This window comes from Prionailurus viverrinus, chromosome D3 (assembly GCF_022837055.1).
Source record: "Prionailurus viverrinus isolate Anna chromosome D3, UM_Priviv_1.0, whole genome shotgun sequence".
Lineage (NCBI taxonomy): Eukaryota > Metazoa > Chordata > Mammalia > Carnivora > Felidae > Prionailurus > Prionailurus viverrinus.
The window spans coordinates 2301849-2318615 of NC_062572.1; the positions used below are offsets into that span (position 1 = coordinate 2301849).

The window sequence follows — 16767 nt, forward strand, 5'->3', positions numbered from 1 at the left end:
TGGAGGAAGGTCAGAGAGAGAGGGAGACACAGAATCTGAAACAGGCTCCAGGCTCTTAGCTGTCAGCACAGAGCCCGACGCGGGGCTCCAACTCATGGACCTTCGCTTTTGTAAATGGATCACAGCCCTTTGACGGAGTGAACTCTCCCCCATTTAAAAAAAAATACAGTAAATGAATGAAAATGCAGATGCTTTCAGTAAAAACAAACTGTTCCTGAACAGGATAACAATCCAATTTTATTCTATAACAAGCAGGATAATGTCTCAGTTGCAAAACAACTCGTAATGTTAATATAGATTACTGACCTCTTAAGAGTCTTAAAATGTTTCTTTGGACAGAAATTTAAAACTTTTCAACCATCTTCTTTTAACCCCTATACCACCTAGCCCCAAAATGAAATAAAAAATTAGCCTACTTCTCCACAGAGTCTCATACAGTTCCCACACCTTGTACAGGTTATTTAATGGCAGCTTTCATCTCTAAAATAGATCAGATACCCAAATAAAACCCCACCTTACAGTTCTAGTGAGCTTCCTTAAATGAAAATATTTCAAAAAGAAGATAATTAACGTAAGGCTTACAAAGAAGGACTTGCTCACTCCTGAAAGTACTTTTGAGTAAATCCCCACTTTTCAAATAGTCTAAAAGTCTGTTTATAATACAAAGCACCTTATCCATATCTTTCTCCAAAACAAAAATCCTCACACTGTAGCTGAGGAAACAAACAAGAGAAAATATAAAATTTGAATTTTTACCTATAAGCCAGTCAAAGTAGCAATGCTAGAAATAAGACTCCAGACCTAATTCCTTCCCCAAGTTTCATCTAGAAAGATAACAGCTAAAAGAAATAAAAAGCTTAAGAAAAGCCCGACGTTACATTCCCAACACAGAAACCGCTGTGTGTCGTCCTCTGGTGGAGGTCAGAGGTAGTACAGGCGGTTGGACAGTGACAGGTTGGGCTCCCTGTGAATGCTCTGGCCCACGAGGAAAGCCAGTTTGTGGGCGTACTGACAAGGAGCCGGGACCCGGATGACGCCCTTTAGAGGAAGAAACACAGGGCCTGTTACTCTAAATCTGGTGTGCATGACACATGTCAGTGTTAACCATAAAAGGCCTTTAAAAACCCAGCAACTGCCTTCCGAGTCTCGCTGAAGTGAACGAACACACTTACCGGCCAGTTGTAATAGACGTGACACAGCTTGTACGTCAGCCTCTGTATGTGGTCCGGCTTCAGGCCGCTGTTGTCGTAGATGACATTGTAGTGTGTGGGCGAGACGCTGCCGCTTCTCACCGCCTGGCTCACGATAAAAAAGTCATACCTGCAAGGATGGCAGAAAAACCACACGGACGTGAGGCGAACGAGAGCCGAAGCGGACGGCGAAGGGATCCCGCGCACCGACGTGACCTCCTCGTTCAAGACAGAGCGCGCCTCCTGAAGTCAGAGACTGCGGTTCGCGGACCATCTCGGAGTGCTTATGTGCGAAGGATGTTCAAGCTGCCACTACTGCGTGTATCTGAGGTCTCGGTCACTGACGCCTCGGGACCTTCGGCACCCGGCGGGGCTGCTTCCACGGCGGTGAACACGGGAGCTCAGGGGAGGACGGAGCCGTAACACGGGCCCGGAGAGGCAGTGACGGTGGGGGTGAGTGGAGGAAGTCTCGTTTCGGGCTCTGCGGTTTCCAAAATCTGCCTTCACCCCAGGACCTTTCCCCCTCTTGCTGTTCCCAGTGCTACTTAACAAAAATACACTTAATGTTACTCGTCAAGGATAAAAAACAAATTTTAGACTAGAGCGTCCAAGGACATAAGCACAATTTGTTCAGGACCCAAAGGGTAAAGCAAAACCAAGGAGTGCAGCATAAAGGGACAAGACGGACAACAAAACATCAATCCAGAGAGGCTGTTACCGGACTTGAAGTGGATTACGTGTGCAACTTGCTAGGTCCACTGAAAACTACAGAAATTATAAAAATCAGAACTGATCGGTAACACTGTAGTGTTTTAGAAGAATGAGGGTTTCAGTGACAACCTGCCCCAAAGAACAGAGAATTCACACCAGAGCTGGAGTCAAAATCTCCGCTCCCAACACAGGCAAGTCACCGTCCAACGTGCTGGCAGCTGACACCGACTCTGGTCTAGTCCTTAAAAGTGGACCTCTCCAGGGGCGCCTGGGGGGCTCAGTCGGTTGAGCATCTGACTCTCGATTTCAGCTCAGGTCGTGATCTCGCAGTTCATGAGCTCAAGCCCCAGGCTGGGCTCTATGCTGACGATGCAGAGCCTGCTTGGGATTCTCTCCCTCCCTTCCATCCTCCCTCTCAAAATAAACAGAAACGTTTTTAAAAGTGGACTTCTCCAGGTATGTCAATAGCATGATCAGCTAAGTTTTAAATAGCATCTAATAAAAGTAATGAAATGTTTTCATACTTCTTAATTCAACTTGGATTTTACCCAATTTGTTTACATCGGCTGTCTTCGGGTCCGTGTTACCCCCTGAGCTCTGGTTACCACAGCAGGAATACCGTTACTAGAAAGTACCATGGGGTCATTCTGACTGGTTAAGGGATCCTGCAGGAAAGGAACCTAAGTTAGTATCTTAGCTATTCTGTCTTTCTCAGCTGACCCCCCCCCCCCCCCAGTAGTAGAATCCTACTGAAGCACTGCCAGGATCCAAGGTCACACATTCACAGTCGCTTGACAGAATTGAAACCTGTATGATCGTTTATCCACACGAAGTTAGCAGAAGAAACCCTCCTGTACCGCAGTTTATACGGGAGCAGCACACTAACAGCTTCGCACCTAGGTCTGCACTTGATTCTGGTTAAATCTACCTTTGGAATTTAAATTTGGTTAAACTTATTTTTGAGGGAGACAGAGCAAGTGGGGGAGAGGGAGAATCCCAAGCAGGCTCCACGCTGTCAGCACAGAGAGAGCTCAACGTGGGACTGGAACTGAGAAACCATGAGATCATGACCTGAGCCGAAACCAAGAGTCACTGCTTAACTGACGGAGCCACCCGGGCGCCCCAGATCTGCCTTTTGAAAAAGCGCCAATACGATGAAACAGAACAGTCCCAACAGCGTGCTTTCCCGAGGAGGGGCTAGCCTGGGCCGAGGGAGGACCTCCCACTACCCACAGGACCTACGGGCCGGGCGCCCAGCCGCACACGCAGCTTTCCCAGGGGCCAGCGGGCTTCAGCACTGGACAGCGGAACGCTGTGCGCTAATCTCATTACCACATGCCCCTCAGGTCCTACTTACTAGCTTATTTATCTACGGCAAAGTGTAGCCCAGGTTGCATAAAAATGTTTACTCAGAAGCCACTTTTCTTACCTGTGCTTGTGTTTCAGATGAAACATTTTGACCTCTGGGTAATTAAAAGCATTACAGACCTAAAAATTTTTTACTGAGAAAACAATCTGAAGATACAGATGTGAAAGAAAGAAAAGACAAAAGCAATCTACAGCAGCAGTTCTAACGTCTCTAGATCATTAGTGCCGCAGACAAGAACCCTCTTCCCCCAAAGAAAAACTGCACAGAAACCTGTTGACCATTTCAGACGCAAATAAATCGTAGGCTTTAGTAACACTATTGGATCAAAGTAATCGGGGACTTTAGGATTCATAAGAAATAGAAGAAAAAGTAACAGGCACCTGGGTGGCTCAGTCGGTTAAGCGTCTGACTCTTGATTTAGGCTCCGGTCCTGACCTTGTGGTTCATGAGTTCCAGCCCCGTGTCGGGCTCTGTGCTGGCTGTGGAGCCTGCCTGCATTCTCTCCCTCCCTCCCTCTCTGCCCCTCCCCTGCTCGCTCACATGGGAGCTGCTCTCAAACGAATTAAAAAAAAAAAAACATAAGAAAAAGTAAACGAGTTAAAGTGGATAAAGCAGAAAACAATGTTCAGTGAACACTACACAACTTACCACTCTGGTCTGGTAACTTCCACATCAATAACTGTTCCAGGAAGTGGGTTTTGAAGTCTTCCTCCAGACTGAGCAAAAAATCGGGCGTTCACTCGTTTTTTCACCACAATTACTGTTAGTCTTGGGCTTAAAACATGACGACGATGACGATGATGATGCAGATGCGGATGAATGTAACGACACCGAGTTAGCCACACTCTCAGTCAATCAACAACCCACTCATGTGGCTCTAACCAGAACTCCACCCCCCCCCCCCAGGGCAGGGCACCGATCCAGGGTGTGAGGGGACAGCATGCACGTGCCCAGTGTCTAATCAACAGGTAAGCACATCATCTGCCTATCACACTGAAACACTAAATTCGGCACACAGTTCGGAGCCTCTTCTACGTGGAAAATAGGACCTCGAGTCTAAAATCCCTGCTAGGGGGGCTGGTGCGAGCAGTGTCCGAGTGCAGCCTAGCATTACCAGTTCACGAGGAATCGGGGGTCCCTGTCTCCGTCTCCCTCCCGGGGCCCAATCACCCCTCAGCCCACCCCACGGCAGCAGAGAATGTGCCCTCTGCGTCTCCCCCAGTGAGACTCTCTGCTTGGTTTTCCCGCACCAGGACTGAGTCCCTCTCCCCGAGCGTCCGGCTCTGCATGCGAGGAGGTGTGCTGGCCCCTAACCTGGCCCTGGATCCCCGCAGGGCAGCCCTTCAAGGGCAGCATGTGCGGCTTGACTACTTTCACACCTTCTCTACCACCTCCAAGGCCCACGTCAAATCCAGCGTTTGAAACACGGAATACGTGAACTGGTGCATGGAAGGCACTCGGGACCCTGCTGGCATGGGATGGACGTTTGATAAACAGGACAGTTATCGATGCCTCGGTTTCCCCTGTGCCCTTTTCCCAACCAGAGCACTGGCTCCTGAAGAGCCTCAGTACACTGGATTGCAAACTCTGGGATGCCACGGGCTTTACGTGCAGTGGGATCTGGAACGTCTGGCTTGGGAAGGGGGTCCAGAGTACACTGTTGGACAAATGGGCAAAGAGACCCCGAAATGGGAACTTCTGTTCCGTGGTGAACCTAATTTCACTCCTTCCTGGTAGCAGTAACTAAACAGACAAGGGGCAGGGAGGTGATGTCACTTCAATAAACAGAAGGTATTTTTAGAGACACCACCCTGCTGCCCAGTCACTGCGGCTCTGGATAGAACAAAGCCAGTCCCAGGAACCTAAGGCAGGTGGGTTCCGGCCCTCTGACATCACAGGAAGCGACTCAGCAAATGTCACAAAACAAAGTCGTAAGGATGAGGTGACATTTTGATTTCTTCTTCTGCCAAATATTCTAAATCGGCTAATCCATTATGCATTTTTACAAAGTTAACATCACCCTTTCAATCAAAACACAAATACTGTGATCCTAAGAATAATTACGAATATTTACATCCAAACTGCATTTCTTCCAAGTGAGGAACGACTCTCGGGTATTACTTTACTTCACACACGAGTTCTCCACCATTTATGGAGTGCGTATCGGGTACTGTGTCAAGTACTCTCCTTTATTCCTTCTGACGACCCTGGCTGGTCGCCTCCCCATTTCCCAGATGCAGCAGGTGAAGCTGGGTGGAACCCGGCCCTGCTCCTGAGACGCCCTGCGCTCGGTCACCTCTCCCCGCAGCCGCCACGTCCTGGCACAACTCACAACGTGGCTCCAGTCCTGTGCCAGCTGGTCAGGCTCGTGTGGCCTTGGCATGAAGTCCCCTCCCCCGCACCCGTCTAGCCCACCCCGGAGCGGGAGCCGGCAGCCCCTCCCCCCCCCCCCCCCCCCCCGCCAGCCACCCTGGTTGTGACACCGCCCTGGGCAGGACCCGGTTCACCGACTCCCCTCACTCGGGCTCCGGGCTCCTCTTCGAGAGCAACTTCTGCTGCTCCTTCTGGGAGCCAAGCCCACAGGACTCGAAAGACTCCCAGCAGCAGAGCCCCAGGCCCCACACGGCCACAGGGTGTGTCCCCAAACCCAAACGACATGCAGCTCGAGGCTGTGAGATCAACTTGCACCATTGCGTCTCCTCCTTACTTCCCGGAAATTTCCTTTCCCCTCAGTGTGAGAAAAAGGCAATGGGGCTAGAAGACGCTGAGGGCTAGAGCAGGGACCTGGAAAGGAGACCAGCAGGCAGCCGCCTCTCCGCACCTTCCTCTGCCCACCCCCCCACCAACTCTGTCCGTGCGGACGGAGCACTGAACTCAGAGAAACACATCCAGTAAGGCTTACATTTCGAAGACCGAAAGCAAATACCATTCTTTTAGTGAGAAAATGCAAGCATTAAGGTTTTTAAAGGAGACAGAAAAGAACATTAACGTCCACTTCCAAAATATCGGAAAATGCTTATTAGCATTTTAATCTGAAAAACCTCCCTGACTTGCTCTGAGAGCTTACTAATAAACTCACTCTAAGAAACGGGTGCCATCAACACCGAGAAGCTGGCCGAGGCCGACCCGGAAGTACCCTCCACTCCAGCGAAGCAAACGGCTCCGGGTGCCCAGCCCACAGGTGCCCAGGTGCACTCAAGGGCTCTCCGACGCCCTCCTTTCTGCAACGATACCAACTGCTGGCTGAACGCACAAACAGGCCTCTCGGAACTTCTGGGGCTCCTTCAACACTGACTCCGCCGGCCGTCATTCTGCACCAGTGAGCCCCTGACACAACGGTCCCGGACGGACGTCAGCCTGCTCACCACCCGACAGACTAGCAAAACGTAACTTCTCCAAAGGGCCGTGTGGAGACGGCGCAGTCTCACTCCCGCGGGGGAGCGGAGGAAGGCAGAGAGCAGCACGGTCTGCAAGGGCACAGGCGGGGTGCTCGGGGAGGACCAGTGTGTCCCTCGCACGTGCACGCCATCCCCACGGACGGAGTAAGACATCAGTGCCAGTCGAGTTCACAAAGAAGTATTCGCTGTGTAAAGCAATCGAGAAAGAGTACACGAAGACTGTTCGGAACTTCTTCTAATAACCGCTCCTGCAGATGCCTGCAGACGTCTCCGAATACTCAGATCCTGCGCCACGGCCCCAGGCGAGAAGGCCGAAGGCAGACCACTGGCAGAGGTGTCTTCACGCATCCTCCCTGAAGGAAGGGACCCTCCACGCCTCCGGCCTCGCCCCCAGGGAAGGCTCCGCGAGCACCTCCCGCCCCTTCCGCAATCTCACCCGCCCCCCCACACCTGAGGTTAAGGGCTCCCTTACCTCTCATCCTACCACACGGACCTCGAAGATAGAAAGCCGTGACCGTACAGACACAAAACGCTTTCCGACACGCACGCTTACTTGTAGCCTCTCCCGACAGACTTGAGGCAGTCCAGGAACTGCGGCACTTCGTAGTTCACCAGGGTTTTGAGCTGCCCGTCGCCGACGCCGTCCCGGTACACGACGATCCGGCTGGGCATGTACTCGTTACAGCCGTTCCAAGCCCTCAGGGCAGCTGCGGGAAAGCCAGCACCGCGCCACGTAACCCCGGGGTCACCTCTCGAAGGGCCGCGTCAGGGACCAGGGTGAAAAGGCTACAGGAGACCAACCTTGGAGGCAGACCTTGAGACCGTCTACCAGCTCTTGTCCTCGATCTTGAAAGACGCAGCGGGAGAACCAGCTGTTGGGAGACACACCGCGACCGGACCGCGGTGAGAACGCCCTCGCCCGCAGGCGGTTCCTTTCACGCCACTGCTTCCCTCCCAGCAGCTCGTCTTCAGCCCCTTTAAAGAGGTCCCCCGGCATGTCCGGTGCTTTGGGAAACCCCGGACAGCAATGCCAAGCCACTTATAACGCTACAAACCAAGCTTTCTTTCGTTACAGGTCGACACAATTCCACTGCTGAGGCGAAAGTGAAATCGGAAGCAGGGTACCCAGAGACACCTCCTCCCTCCCGCACACACACGCCCCCCTCTCGCTCTGCTCATCAGGAGACATTCTTTACAGACTTCACTCTTTTAAAAAGATAAAATACCTTAAAATATGCCGTTACTAAAGCTCACACATCAACACTCCCTCAATTTTCATCCTTTCCTATTCTTGGCAATGCTTAGTTCTAAGAAAAGCACTGAAAAGCAATTTCACTCCATCAAAACACAAGTGACTGGGTAAACTGAAGAAACGGGTTTTCCGAAATAAAGTCAACACCGAAACTTTAAGGTACGTTTCAGCGGTCAATAAAAATTACGAGAGACCTTCTCAGAGGTGGCCGCATTTAAGGAGATCCGCTCCCCACCCCCCCACAGAAATCACCTATGAAACAGCCGGAAATGTGATCTGACTAGTACAGGTTAAGGGCCAGGGGACAAAGCAGAAAATGGCCAGGTAGCTGTTATTCCACTTCCCTGACTTTCTTGATTATCGAATTCAGAGAAGTCAATAGGTTCAAGAGAACCTCGCAGACCCCAGAAGTCGGCCCTGCACGCACACCTCTCCTGCGGTGTCCACAGCCAACCGCCCGTCACCCGACCACACTGACCGGGTCATCCCTTCGTTGATGCTCGCCACAAATCCTGCAATTGACCTCCGTCCAGCTGTGGTGTCATGGTAACAATCGATGCCAACGATCATTGCCAGCTTCAGCTGTAACAAAAACCCTGTGCTTTTAGATAAACGGAATACCAGCAGTATTTAAAAAGTCCATTTTTGGTAAACAAAGCATTTAAGCACCAATTATATCAACGAAACTTACGGGCATATCGACCCTCCAGAGCTCCCCTCCCATCTTGCAGTTCATCTGCAGGGCGATCTTGGTCGCGATGGCCATGACTGTCTGCTGCTTGCCCAGGGTCCGGGCTACCACACACTGACTTGGAGTAGGGCAATCTGTACACAAGTATTTTTTTATAGCATCGTATTTGTCTTTCCGATTACTCGACAACAGACAAACAACCTGAAAACCAAAAAACGTTCTCGTCACAGAGGATTAGGAAAGTGACGATCAAGTTCAGGGGAGAGAACAGAGAACCAAGCCCACCCGCCACGTCTCCACCATGAGCTGACCGGCGTGACGTCAGCTGACACGGTCTGCCATTCCCTTCAACCCAGTGACAGACACTCACAGAGGAAAGAAACCACGTGGAGCAAACAACTCAAAACTGAAGGCCAAGAAAACCTGAGAACCTACTTAAACACGCTCTATTGCCAGCCTGGAGTACTTTAGGGATAAAGAATAGGGCAAAATAAGTTAGTGGTAACCTACAGGTGCACAAAAAATTTTCGAGAGACAGAGAGAGCACAAGTGGGGGATGGGCAGAGAGAGAAAGGAGGAGACACAGAACCCAAAGCAGGCTCCAGGCTCCGAGCTGTCAGCACAGAGCCCGACGCAGGGCTTGAACCCACGAACCGCAAGACCATGACCTGGGCCGAAGTCAGACATTTAACTGACTGAGCCACCCAGGCGCGCCATGGCTTTGAAACTTTTAAAGCTCTGGCTTGAGAACCTGATCACCCTATGAAATTTCTCAGCAAGTCCACGGACAATTCTGGGGACAAAATGGAGTGCCCAACCTAAATATGTCCCGGCCAGAAATGGGACGATGTTAGTCAAAGGGCACAAACTTGCAGTTATAAATTAAGTTCTGGGGATCTGATGTACAGTGCAGGTGACAAGGCTGTGTTATGCACCTGAAAGGTACTACAGACCAGATCTTCAAAAAAACAAAACTGTAAGTGAGGTGACGGAGGAGAGAAATCGCCGTTGTGATGATCAAGTGATCACGCTGTGCACGTTATGCCTTAACCCTGTCGTGATAATCGTTTCTGTGACATATATGTGCGTCCAACAATCACACTGTACAACCCTACGCTTTCAACTTACGCTGCTCTGTGTCCACCGTGTCTTAGAAACACTGGGAATAGAACAACCAATTCCTGCCCAATCCGAGTTTGTGTTCTAGAATTGAACGCAGATCTTTAACTCACTGTGTTTTCCTAATTTATAGTCCCCGATTCTTCTCTTTTCTCTAGTCCCCAACCAAATCACTTTGCTTTCCTAGGTGTCTCTGTTATTCCCGACAACGTAATAGTAATCTGCCTGCGGCACTTAAGTAGGAGATGAAGGGCTGGAAAAGGGAACGGATTAGTTGAAGCCAATTCACTTCTCAGGCTTAGAGCAACATACGTATGTTGTTTACCATCACACTGGTCTCTGCCACCACCCTAGCCATACCTGTACACATGCTCACCAACTAAGTACTGATTTTTACTTTTGTGCCTTTTCCCCACAAAATTTCCTACAATTAAAGCCTTTTTTCTTAACATAATTTACTGTCAAATTAGCTAACACACAGTGTGTACAGGGCGCTCTTGGTTTTGGGGGTAGATTCCCGTGGTTCACGGCTTCCATACTTCACCCAGTGCTCCTCCCCACCGGTGCCCTCCTCGGTGCCCATCCCCCATTTTCCCCTCTCCCCCACCCCCCATCCACCCTCGGTTTATTCTCGGTGTTTAAGTGTCTCTTATGGTTTGCCTCCCTCCCTCTCTGTTTGTAACTATTTTTTCCCCTCCCCTCCCCCATGGTGTTGTTAAGTTTCTCAAGATCCACATATGAATGGATATCGGGCTTTCTCTGACTTATCTCACTTAGCACAATACCCTCCAGTTCCACCCATGTTGCTGCAAATGGCCAGATCTCATTCTTTCTCATTGCCAAGTAGGATTCCATTGTGTGTATAAACCACCATTTCTTTATCCATTCATCAGTTGATGGACATTTGGGCTCTTTCCATAATTTGGCTATTGTTGAGAGTGCTGCTATAAACATTGGGGTACATGTGCCCCTATGAATCAGCATTCCTGTATCCTTTGGATAAATTCTTAGTAGTGCTATTGCTGGGTCGTAGGGTAATTATATTTTTAATTTTTTGAGGAACCTCTACACTGTTTTCCAGGGCAGCTGCACCAGTTTGCATTCCCACCAGCAGTGCAAGAGGGTTCCCATTTCTCCACATCCTCACCAGCATCTGTTGTTTCCTGAGTTGTTAATTGTGGCCATCTAACCGGTGTGGGCTGGTATCTCAGTGTGGTTTTGATCTTTTCATGTGTCTATTGGCCATCCGGATGTCTTCTTTGGAAAAGTGTCTGTTCATGTATTCTGCCCATTTCTTCACTGGATTATTTGTTTCACGGGTGTTGAGTTTGGTTAAGCTCTTTACCAATTTTGGAGACTAACCCTTTATCCGATATGTCATTTGCAAATACCTTTTTCCATTCCGTTGGTTGCCTTTTAGTTTTGTTGACTGTTTCCTCTGCAGCGCAGAAGCTTTTAGTCTTGATGAGGTCCCAACAGTTCATTTTTGCTTTTGTTTCCCTTGCCTCTGGAGACCTGCTGAGTAAGAAGTTGCCGTGGTCCAGGTCGAAGAGGTTTTTGCCTACTTTCTCCAACTGTAGGATTTTGATGGCTCCCTGTCACATGTTTAGGTCTTTCATCCATTTTGAGTTTATTTTTGTGGATGGTGTAAGAGAGTGGTCCAGGGTCATTTTTCTGCATGTTGCTGTCCAGTACTCCCAGCACCATCTGCTGAAGAGATGGTCTTTTTTTCCACTGGATGCTCTTTCCTGCTTTGTCAGTGATCCAAGAACCATAAAACACCTAGGAGTAAACCTAACGAAAAGATGTAAAAGGTCTGTGTGCTGAAAACTATAGAAAACTTATAAAGGAAATTGAAGAAGACACAAAGAAACAAGAAGACATTCCATGCTCAGGGACTGGAAAAAGAAGTATTGTTAAAATGCCAATACCACCTCAAGTAATCTACACATCCAATGCAATCCCAATCCAAATTGCACCAGCATTCTTCTCAAATTTCTTAGAGCCACAAAAGACCCTGAATAGCCAAAGTAACACTGAAGAAGAAAACCAAAGCGGGAGGCATTACAATCCCAGACTTCAGCCTCTACTACAAAGCTGTCATCGTCAAGACAATATGGCACTGGCACAAGAAGAGGCACACAGACCAATGGAATAGAACAGAGAACCCAGAGTGGGACCCATACAGGTAAAGCCTTCGAATCCAAATAAATTCGAGATGGCTCTGTTCCCCCGGCCCTTCCTTGCACATAGTCACGCCAGCATCACCAGGGCCACTTCATGAAGGTGAGACCTCTGTCGTGTGGCTACTTTATGACCCTAACTACGACATTTCAAACTCAAACACTAAGATTTACAAATGCCGTTTTTGAAACCAGTCACTCCGGGACACCCACCTACGTATCTGCGCGCTACTTACTATCTGGGTATCTGATGTGACCTTCTGCTGTAGGACTCTCAGGTAAGCTTCAGTTCTGTCATCCACTTCAATCCTGGAATGGAAACCCGGTATCCAACATTCAGAAAAAGCAATGAGAAACGTGCCTACATAAACAGTTTCCTATAGATTGTAACATACGACACGTTCCAAACGAGATACGAAATAAACCGCCGAGAGTGGTCATTCAGGCAAAGGTCGTTCTAACACAAACAGCAGAGATAATTTGAGACGAGCCACTGCCTGCTCTCCCACCCCTTCTTTGTTACTCAAATACAGTTCCGCATCCACGTTACAGGGGACTGGAGCACAACTCCCGTCATCTAGAACGTTTCCAACACTTTCATCGCTTTTGTGTTCCCACACCCTCCAAATGACTACTCATCAATTTTTCAGAGTAGAAATGACTCGATAGACTTACATTATTGCTTTTTTCATTTGTATGCCCATGGCTGGTGTAACTTTAAATAGATTCTGTATCAACGAATTGGCTGCTTCGTAATTCCTTCGAGTATAGATCAACAGCCAGTTATCTAGTGGCTTCACGCTAATTAACGGTGCACCTCTGGTTTCTTTTGACCAATCTGCAAATTGTGGATTGTAATCAAACTAGAAGAAAGTTCAGAGACACTGTGAATTCCACGGTATGCTCTCGGTGACAAAGCCAACAAGTCTGTAATAATTCCTCTCGTGGCATATCCTGAACCTTACAGAACTTCTTGTACTTTCGACTGTGGTGACAGACAAAATGGCCTCGGTGGAGGAGAAAGGGACACGGAGGTATCCACAGACGACGGGGTCCTATCCCACCAGGCACTCCCCGCCCCGCCGCCTCCCGTTCCCGCCTTCCTCTGCTGAGATACGGCAAGGACGCGAGGTACTTCCCTTGTGATAAAGACCCAAGAGAAACAAGGCTCTGAGACGGGAGTAACTGGCTGAGGTGTCAGTACCAAAAGTGAGCAGTGACCATGTCTGACGGCAAGACAGAGGGCTCACAGGCCAGAAGCTCAGTGACCTGGTGCTACTCTCCCCCTAGAGGAAAACCACCCAGTGCTTTCTGCACGTCCTCCCCACCTCCCGACAACCTTTATGTGGGGGTGGATGCTTTTACCATTGCCACGGGGGTAATAAAAACACCTGCTGTTAAAATACGAAACTACTTCATCGGGCTGTTATTCGCAGAACGTTTACGAGGTGAGAGGGCATCATTTTCTATAAAAGGGTTTTTCAAGTTCTAGCACTTGCGGGTTTCAATCACACACCAGAATGTTTTCAGAATGCTTGCTTCCCTTTCCTGAGCATAAAGCATAAAAGGCATCGCAACACTTAACATGTTTCTCTACAAACAAGTCATCCAGGCAAAGACCAGGCCAAATAGACTGGAAGTTTCCTGGATAAAAAATCACTTCAGCGGCAGACATCACGCCAACCCAATACCTTAGCTCAACGACTTGTGTCACGAGGAAAAGTAAAGCCGGCTTTCAGTGAAGTCTCACCGATGACCCAGCCCCAGGCTCCCACAGGCCCACCTCCTGGCTCCTGGGAGGCGGTGGGGCGAGGGGAGGGGCGAGGGGGAGGGGCGAGGGGAGGGGCGAGGGGAGGAGTAGGCACAGCAGCAGACTGGCGTGGGACTGCATCACGACTCACACCCGAATCTGACGTGATTGGCAACTTTAAGAACTGCCTTACTGTTTTTCCACCTTGGTGAATCTTTTCTGCTTGCAAAATTCTTCCTGAGAAGGACAGTAAGTTGGAGTCAAAGCTCAAACCCCAGTCTCGAAGCTCCCTCTGAACGTTATCATCTCTGTAAATTTAACATATTTACGTACCACTCAACAGAAGGAAACGGCAGGAACAGACGCAGGCAAACAGACCCACTCCGACCTACAGCGCGCGGTCCCGTGTCTCCCGGGACCGGAAGCCTCGCAGCGCCAGGAAACACGCAAGGTGCCGGCCGCTGCGCCCTCCCCGCAGCCCTGGGTCCCTCCGCGATGGCCTTTCACCTGAAGTTCTGATGCCCGAACCACCTCTTCAAAGTAACCCCCTCGATGTCGTCACCAAGACAGAAAATCCGTCTGTCCGAAACGGTTCACCTTCTGCTCTACTACCTCCTTCTAACCCAAGAATTAGGCCGCGGGCTACAGAATGCGACAGGCCCTGACGACAGCAGCCTCGCCTACAAACACCAAGAGCCCGCCCCGAAGACCGCACACGCAAAAGGGAACCAAAACTGCGCTGTCGCTCCCCAAGCCCACAGAAAATACCACAAACTGGAAGCCACGCTCCAGAGCCGTGGGGGGGACCTACTTATGAATGTAGTCAATGAGTCTTCCCACTTCGCGCTGCCTCTGTTCCGGAGTCAGTCTGGTATGGACAGCTAAGTCTTTCATCACGTTAAAATCGTTGCGCATCTTATCAGTTAGACCTTTAAACGAGACGTCGGAAGGCGCGGGTTAGTGACAAGGGTCTAGTCTGTGAACGGCTGGGGTGCAGGGTGGTGAGGAGACGGGCCAGGCAGCAGGAAGGGCTCCCGTGGAGGGGGAGGGGGCAGGCGTCTCGGCGAGGGTTTCAGGACTCCCCGAAGAGAACGGGGCAGCAAGCTGGGGGAGCCGGGGCGCAGCAGTACCTGTGAGATAGCAGAGCTCCGGGATGAGCATCGCGGGCCCCGGCAAGGTGCCCCCAGGGCCTCGCCTCCTCTTGGGCTGACTGACCAACACAGGCTGCTTCAGGTCCGTGATCTCTTGGTTGTATTGCTGGTCAAGAAAAGACGCCGTCACCGTTCACGGCAATGCCTCTGCTAACAGGTCGGAGGACCAAGGGGTTTTTGTTTTGTGTTTTGAGAACTGACGCCCACAGCAAGGCTGGTTATCAGTTTCCAAGGAAAGCTAACAAGGTGCACTTTTTTTTACGTTTTTATTTTTTATTTTTGAGACAGAGAGAGAGAGAGAGAGAGAGAGAGCGAGCATGTGCATGAGCGGGGGAGGGGCAGAGAGAGAGGGAGACACAGAATCCGACGCAGGCTCCAGGCTCTGAGCTGTCAGCCCAGAGCCCGACATGGGGCTCGAACTCCCAGACCGTGAGATCATGACCCAAGCCGAGGTCAGACACCTAACCGACTGAGCCCCCAGGTGCCCCCTACAAGGCGTGTTTTTAATCCTACCAAAACGAGGTGTGATTTATGTGATCGCTCATCGTTCTTTCCAAGAACTTAAGAGCCTCACTGTCCCTGACTTTATCTAAACTCTGACTTTTAGTCACAGTTCACTTCGTTTTGTGATTTCTTGGTCTACCAACAGTAGTCTGTATACCTCTGGGTCCTCACAACAATCCCCCCAAAACTGCTAGTGTTACGGCAAGAAGCGTGGGGGAAACAAGTCTTGCTAGAACGATAAATGTGGGGGAGGAAGAGGTTGGCATGCCAGAGAACATTTTTAATTAGGAATAGTTTTTACCAAATGTTGACACTTGGTAGAAGCTGAACTTGCCCTCAGTGAGTAGCCTTCAGATTCCCCACATCAATCGCCAGGTTTTTACAACACAGAAAGGGACAAAAATGCTGACTTCCAGGGGTTAGTGGAGGTGTGCGCTGGCCTGCGGGCCTCCAGCTTGGCCCTGTGGCCTCAGAACCACGGGACTGACCTTGCACGATCTCACCAGGGTTTCCGGCCTGGTTTCCTAGAGTCCCTCTTCGTGGCATCTCTCGTACCCTCTCCTGGCATCTTTTGACACCCCGGTTCATCGGGCTCTTTTTAAGAGAACCACACCTCTCTACTTGGCACACATGACGTGAGCTTAATCAGCACGGCCGTTCCGTTGGCTCCCGTCTCTTACCAACACAGTAAGAACTACTTCCTGTTCCCTGTTCCCATCCCATGACAAGGTCCCGGCCACCCACCCTCGTGAATGAAGACCTTGAATCCCAGTCTGTTCTTGACTTTGTCCTGTACTGAACTCTTCAGCAACCATTCAGGAAGAAAGCTAATTTTCCTATTTCAGGGCAGAAAACGTCAGTGCTCTTATCTAACCTCTGCTCTGTGCACCTACACTACCGATTTTGGTGCTCTTTAATTTAGAGAGAGTGCACATCCGAGTGGGGGAGGGGCAGAGAGAGAGGAAGGCAGAGAGAGAGAGGAAGACAGAGAATCTCAGGCAGGCTCTGGGCTGTCCATGCAGAGCCCAATGCAGGGCTCAAACCCACCCACGAGTTGCGAGATCACGACCTGAGCCAAGACCAAGGGTCGGACACTCAACTGCCTGAGCCCCCCGGCACCCCGCACCCCTGCTCACGGCCCCCGCCCTTCTGCCTCCCGTGTCTGTTACCTGGGTGCACCCACGGGGGGGGGGGGTGGGAGTGGAGGCAGGTGTGTCCCTACTTCACTGAGGGCTCCTTATTATTGCAGAACCCTGGGACCCCCTCTCTATATTCGGGGCCCGAACAGAAGCTAAAAACTGACCGTGATCTTTCCTTTCAAAGGCCCTTCTCTCTCTGTGCTTCCTTAAATATGACCTTTGCTATAGAACATCCAAGCTATCACTTATCATTGAAACTGCCTCTCCACTGGGAAGTCCTAAGAATGCCTGGAATCCTTCCAACATTTCA

At 50.2% G+C, this 16767-nt stretch overlaps 1 protein-coding gene across 2 annotated transcripts in view; it reads right to left on the bottom strand.

Moving 5' to 3' along the window:
- Positions 1–211: 211 nt before the first annotated feature.
- Positions 212–16767, bottom strand: part of PIWIL1 (piwi like RNA-mediated gene silencing 1) — a 31042-nt gene continuing 14486 nt past the window's right edge. The window contains exons 11-22 of one of the 2 annotated variants that reach the window (XM_047828689.1): positions 14794–14920; positions 14475–14592; positions 13857–13971; positions 12589–12776; positions 12150–12222; positions 8612–8812; positions 8399–8502; positions 7470–7540; positions 7222–7375; positions 3919–4044; positions 1173–1320; positions 212–1038 (exon numbers count right to left, since the gene is read on the bottom strand). In XM_047828689.1, coding sequence (XP_047684645.1) covers positions 922–1038; positions 1173–1320; positions 3919–4044; positions 7222–7375; positions 7470–7540; positions 8399–8502; positions 8612–8812; positions 12150–12222; positions 12589–12776; positions 13857–13971; positions 14475–14592; positions 14794–14920 — 1542 coding nt within the window. In that variant the 3' untranslated portion in view covers positions 212–921. Of the gene's footprint in view, positions 1039–1172; positions 1321–3918; positions 4045–5746; positions 6854–7221; positions 7376–7469; positions 7541–8398; positions 8503–8611; positions 8813–12149; positions 12223–12588; positions 12777–13856; positions 13972–14474; positions 14593–14793; positions 14921–16767 lie in introns of those variants that run through there. The other variant, XM_047828690.1, reaches the window with a different exon arrangement.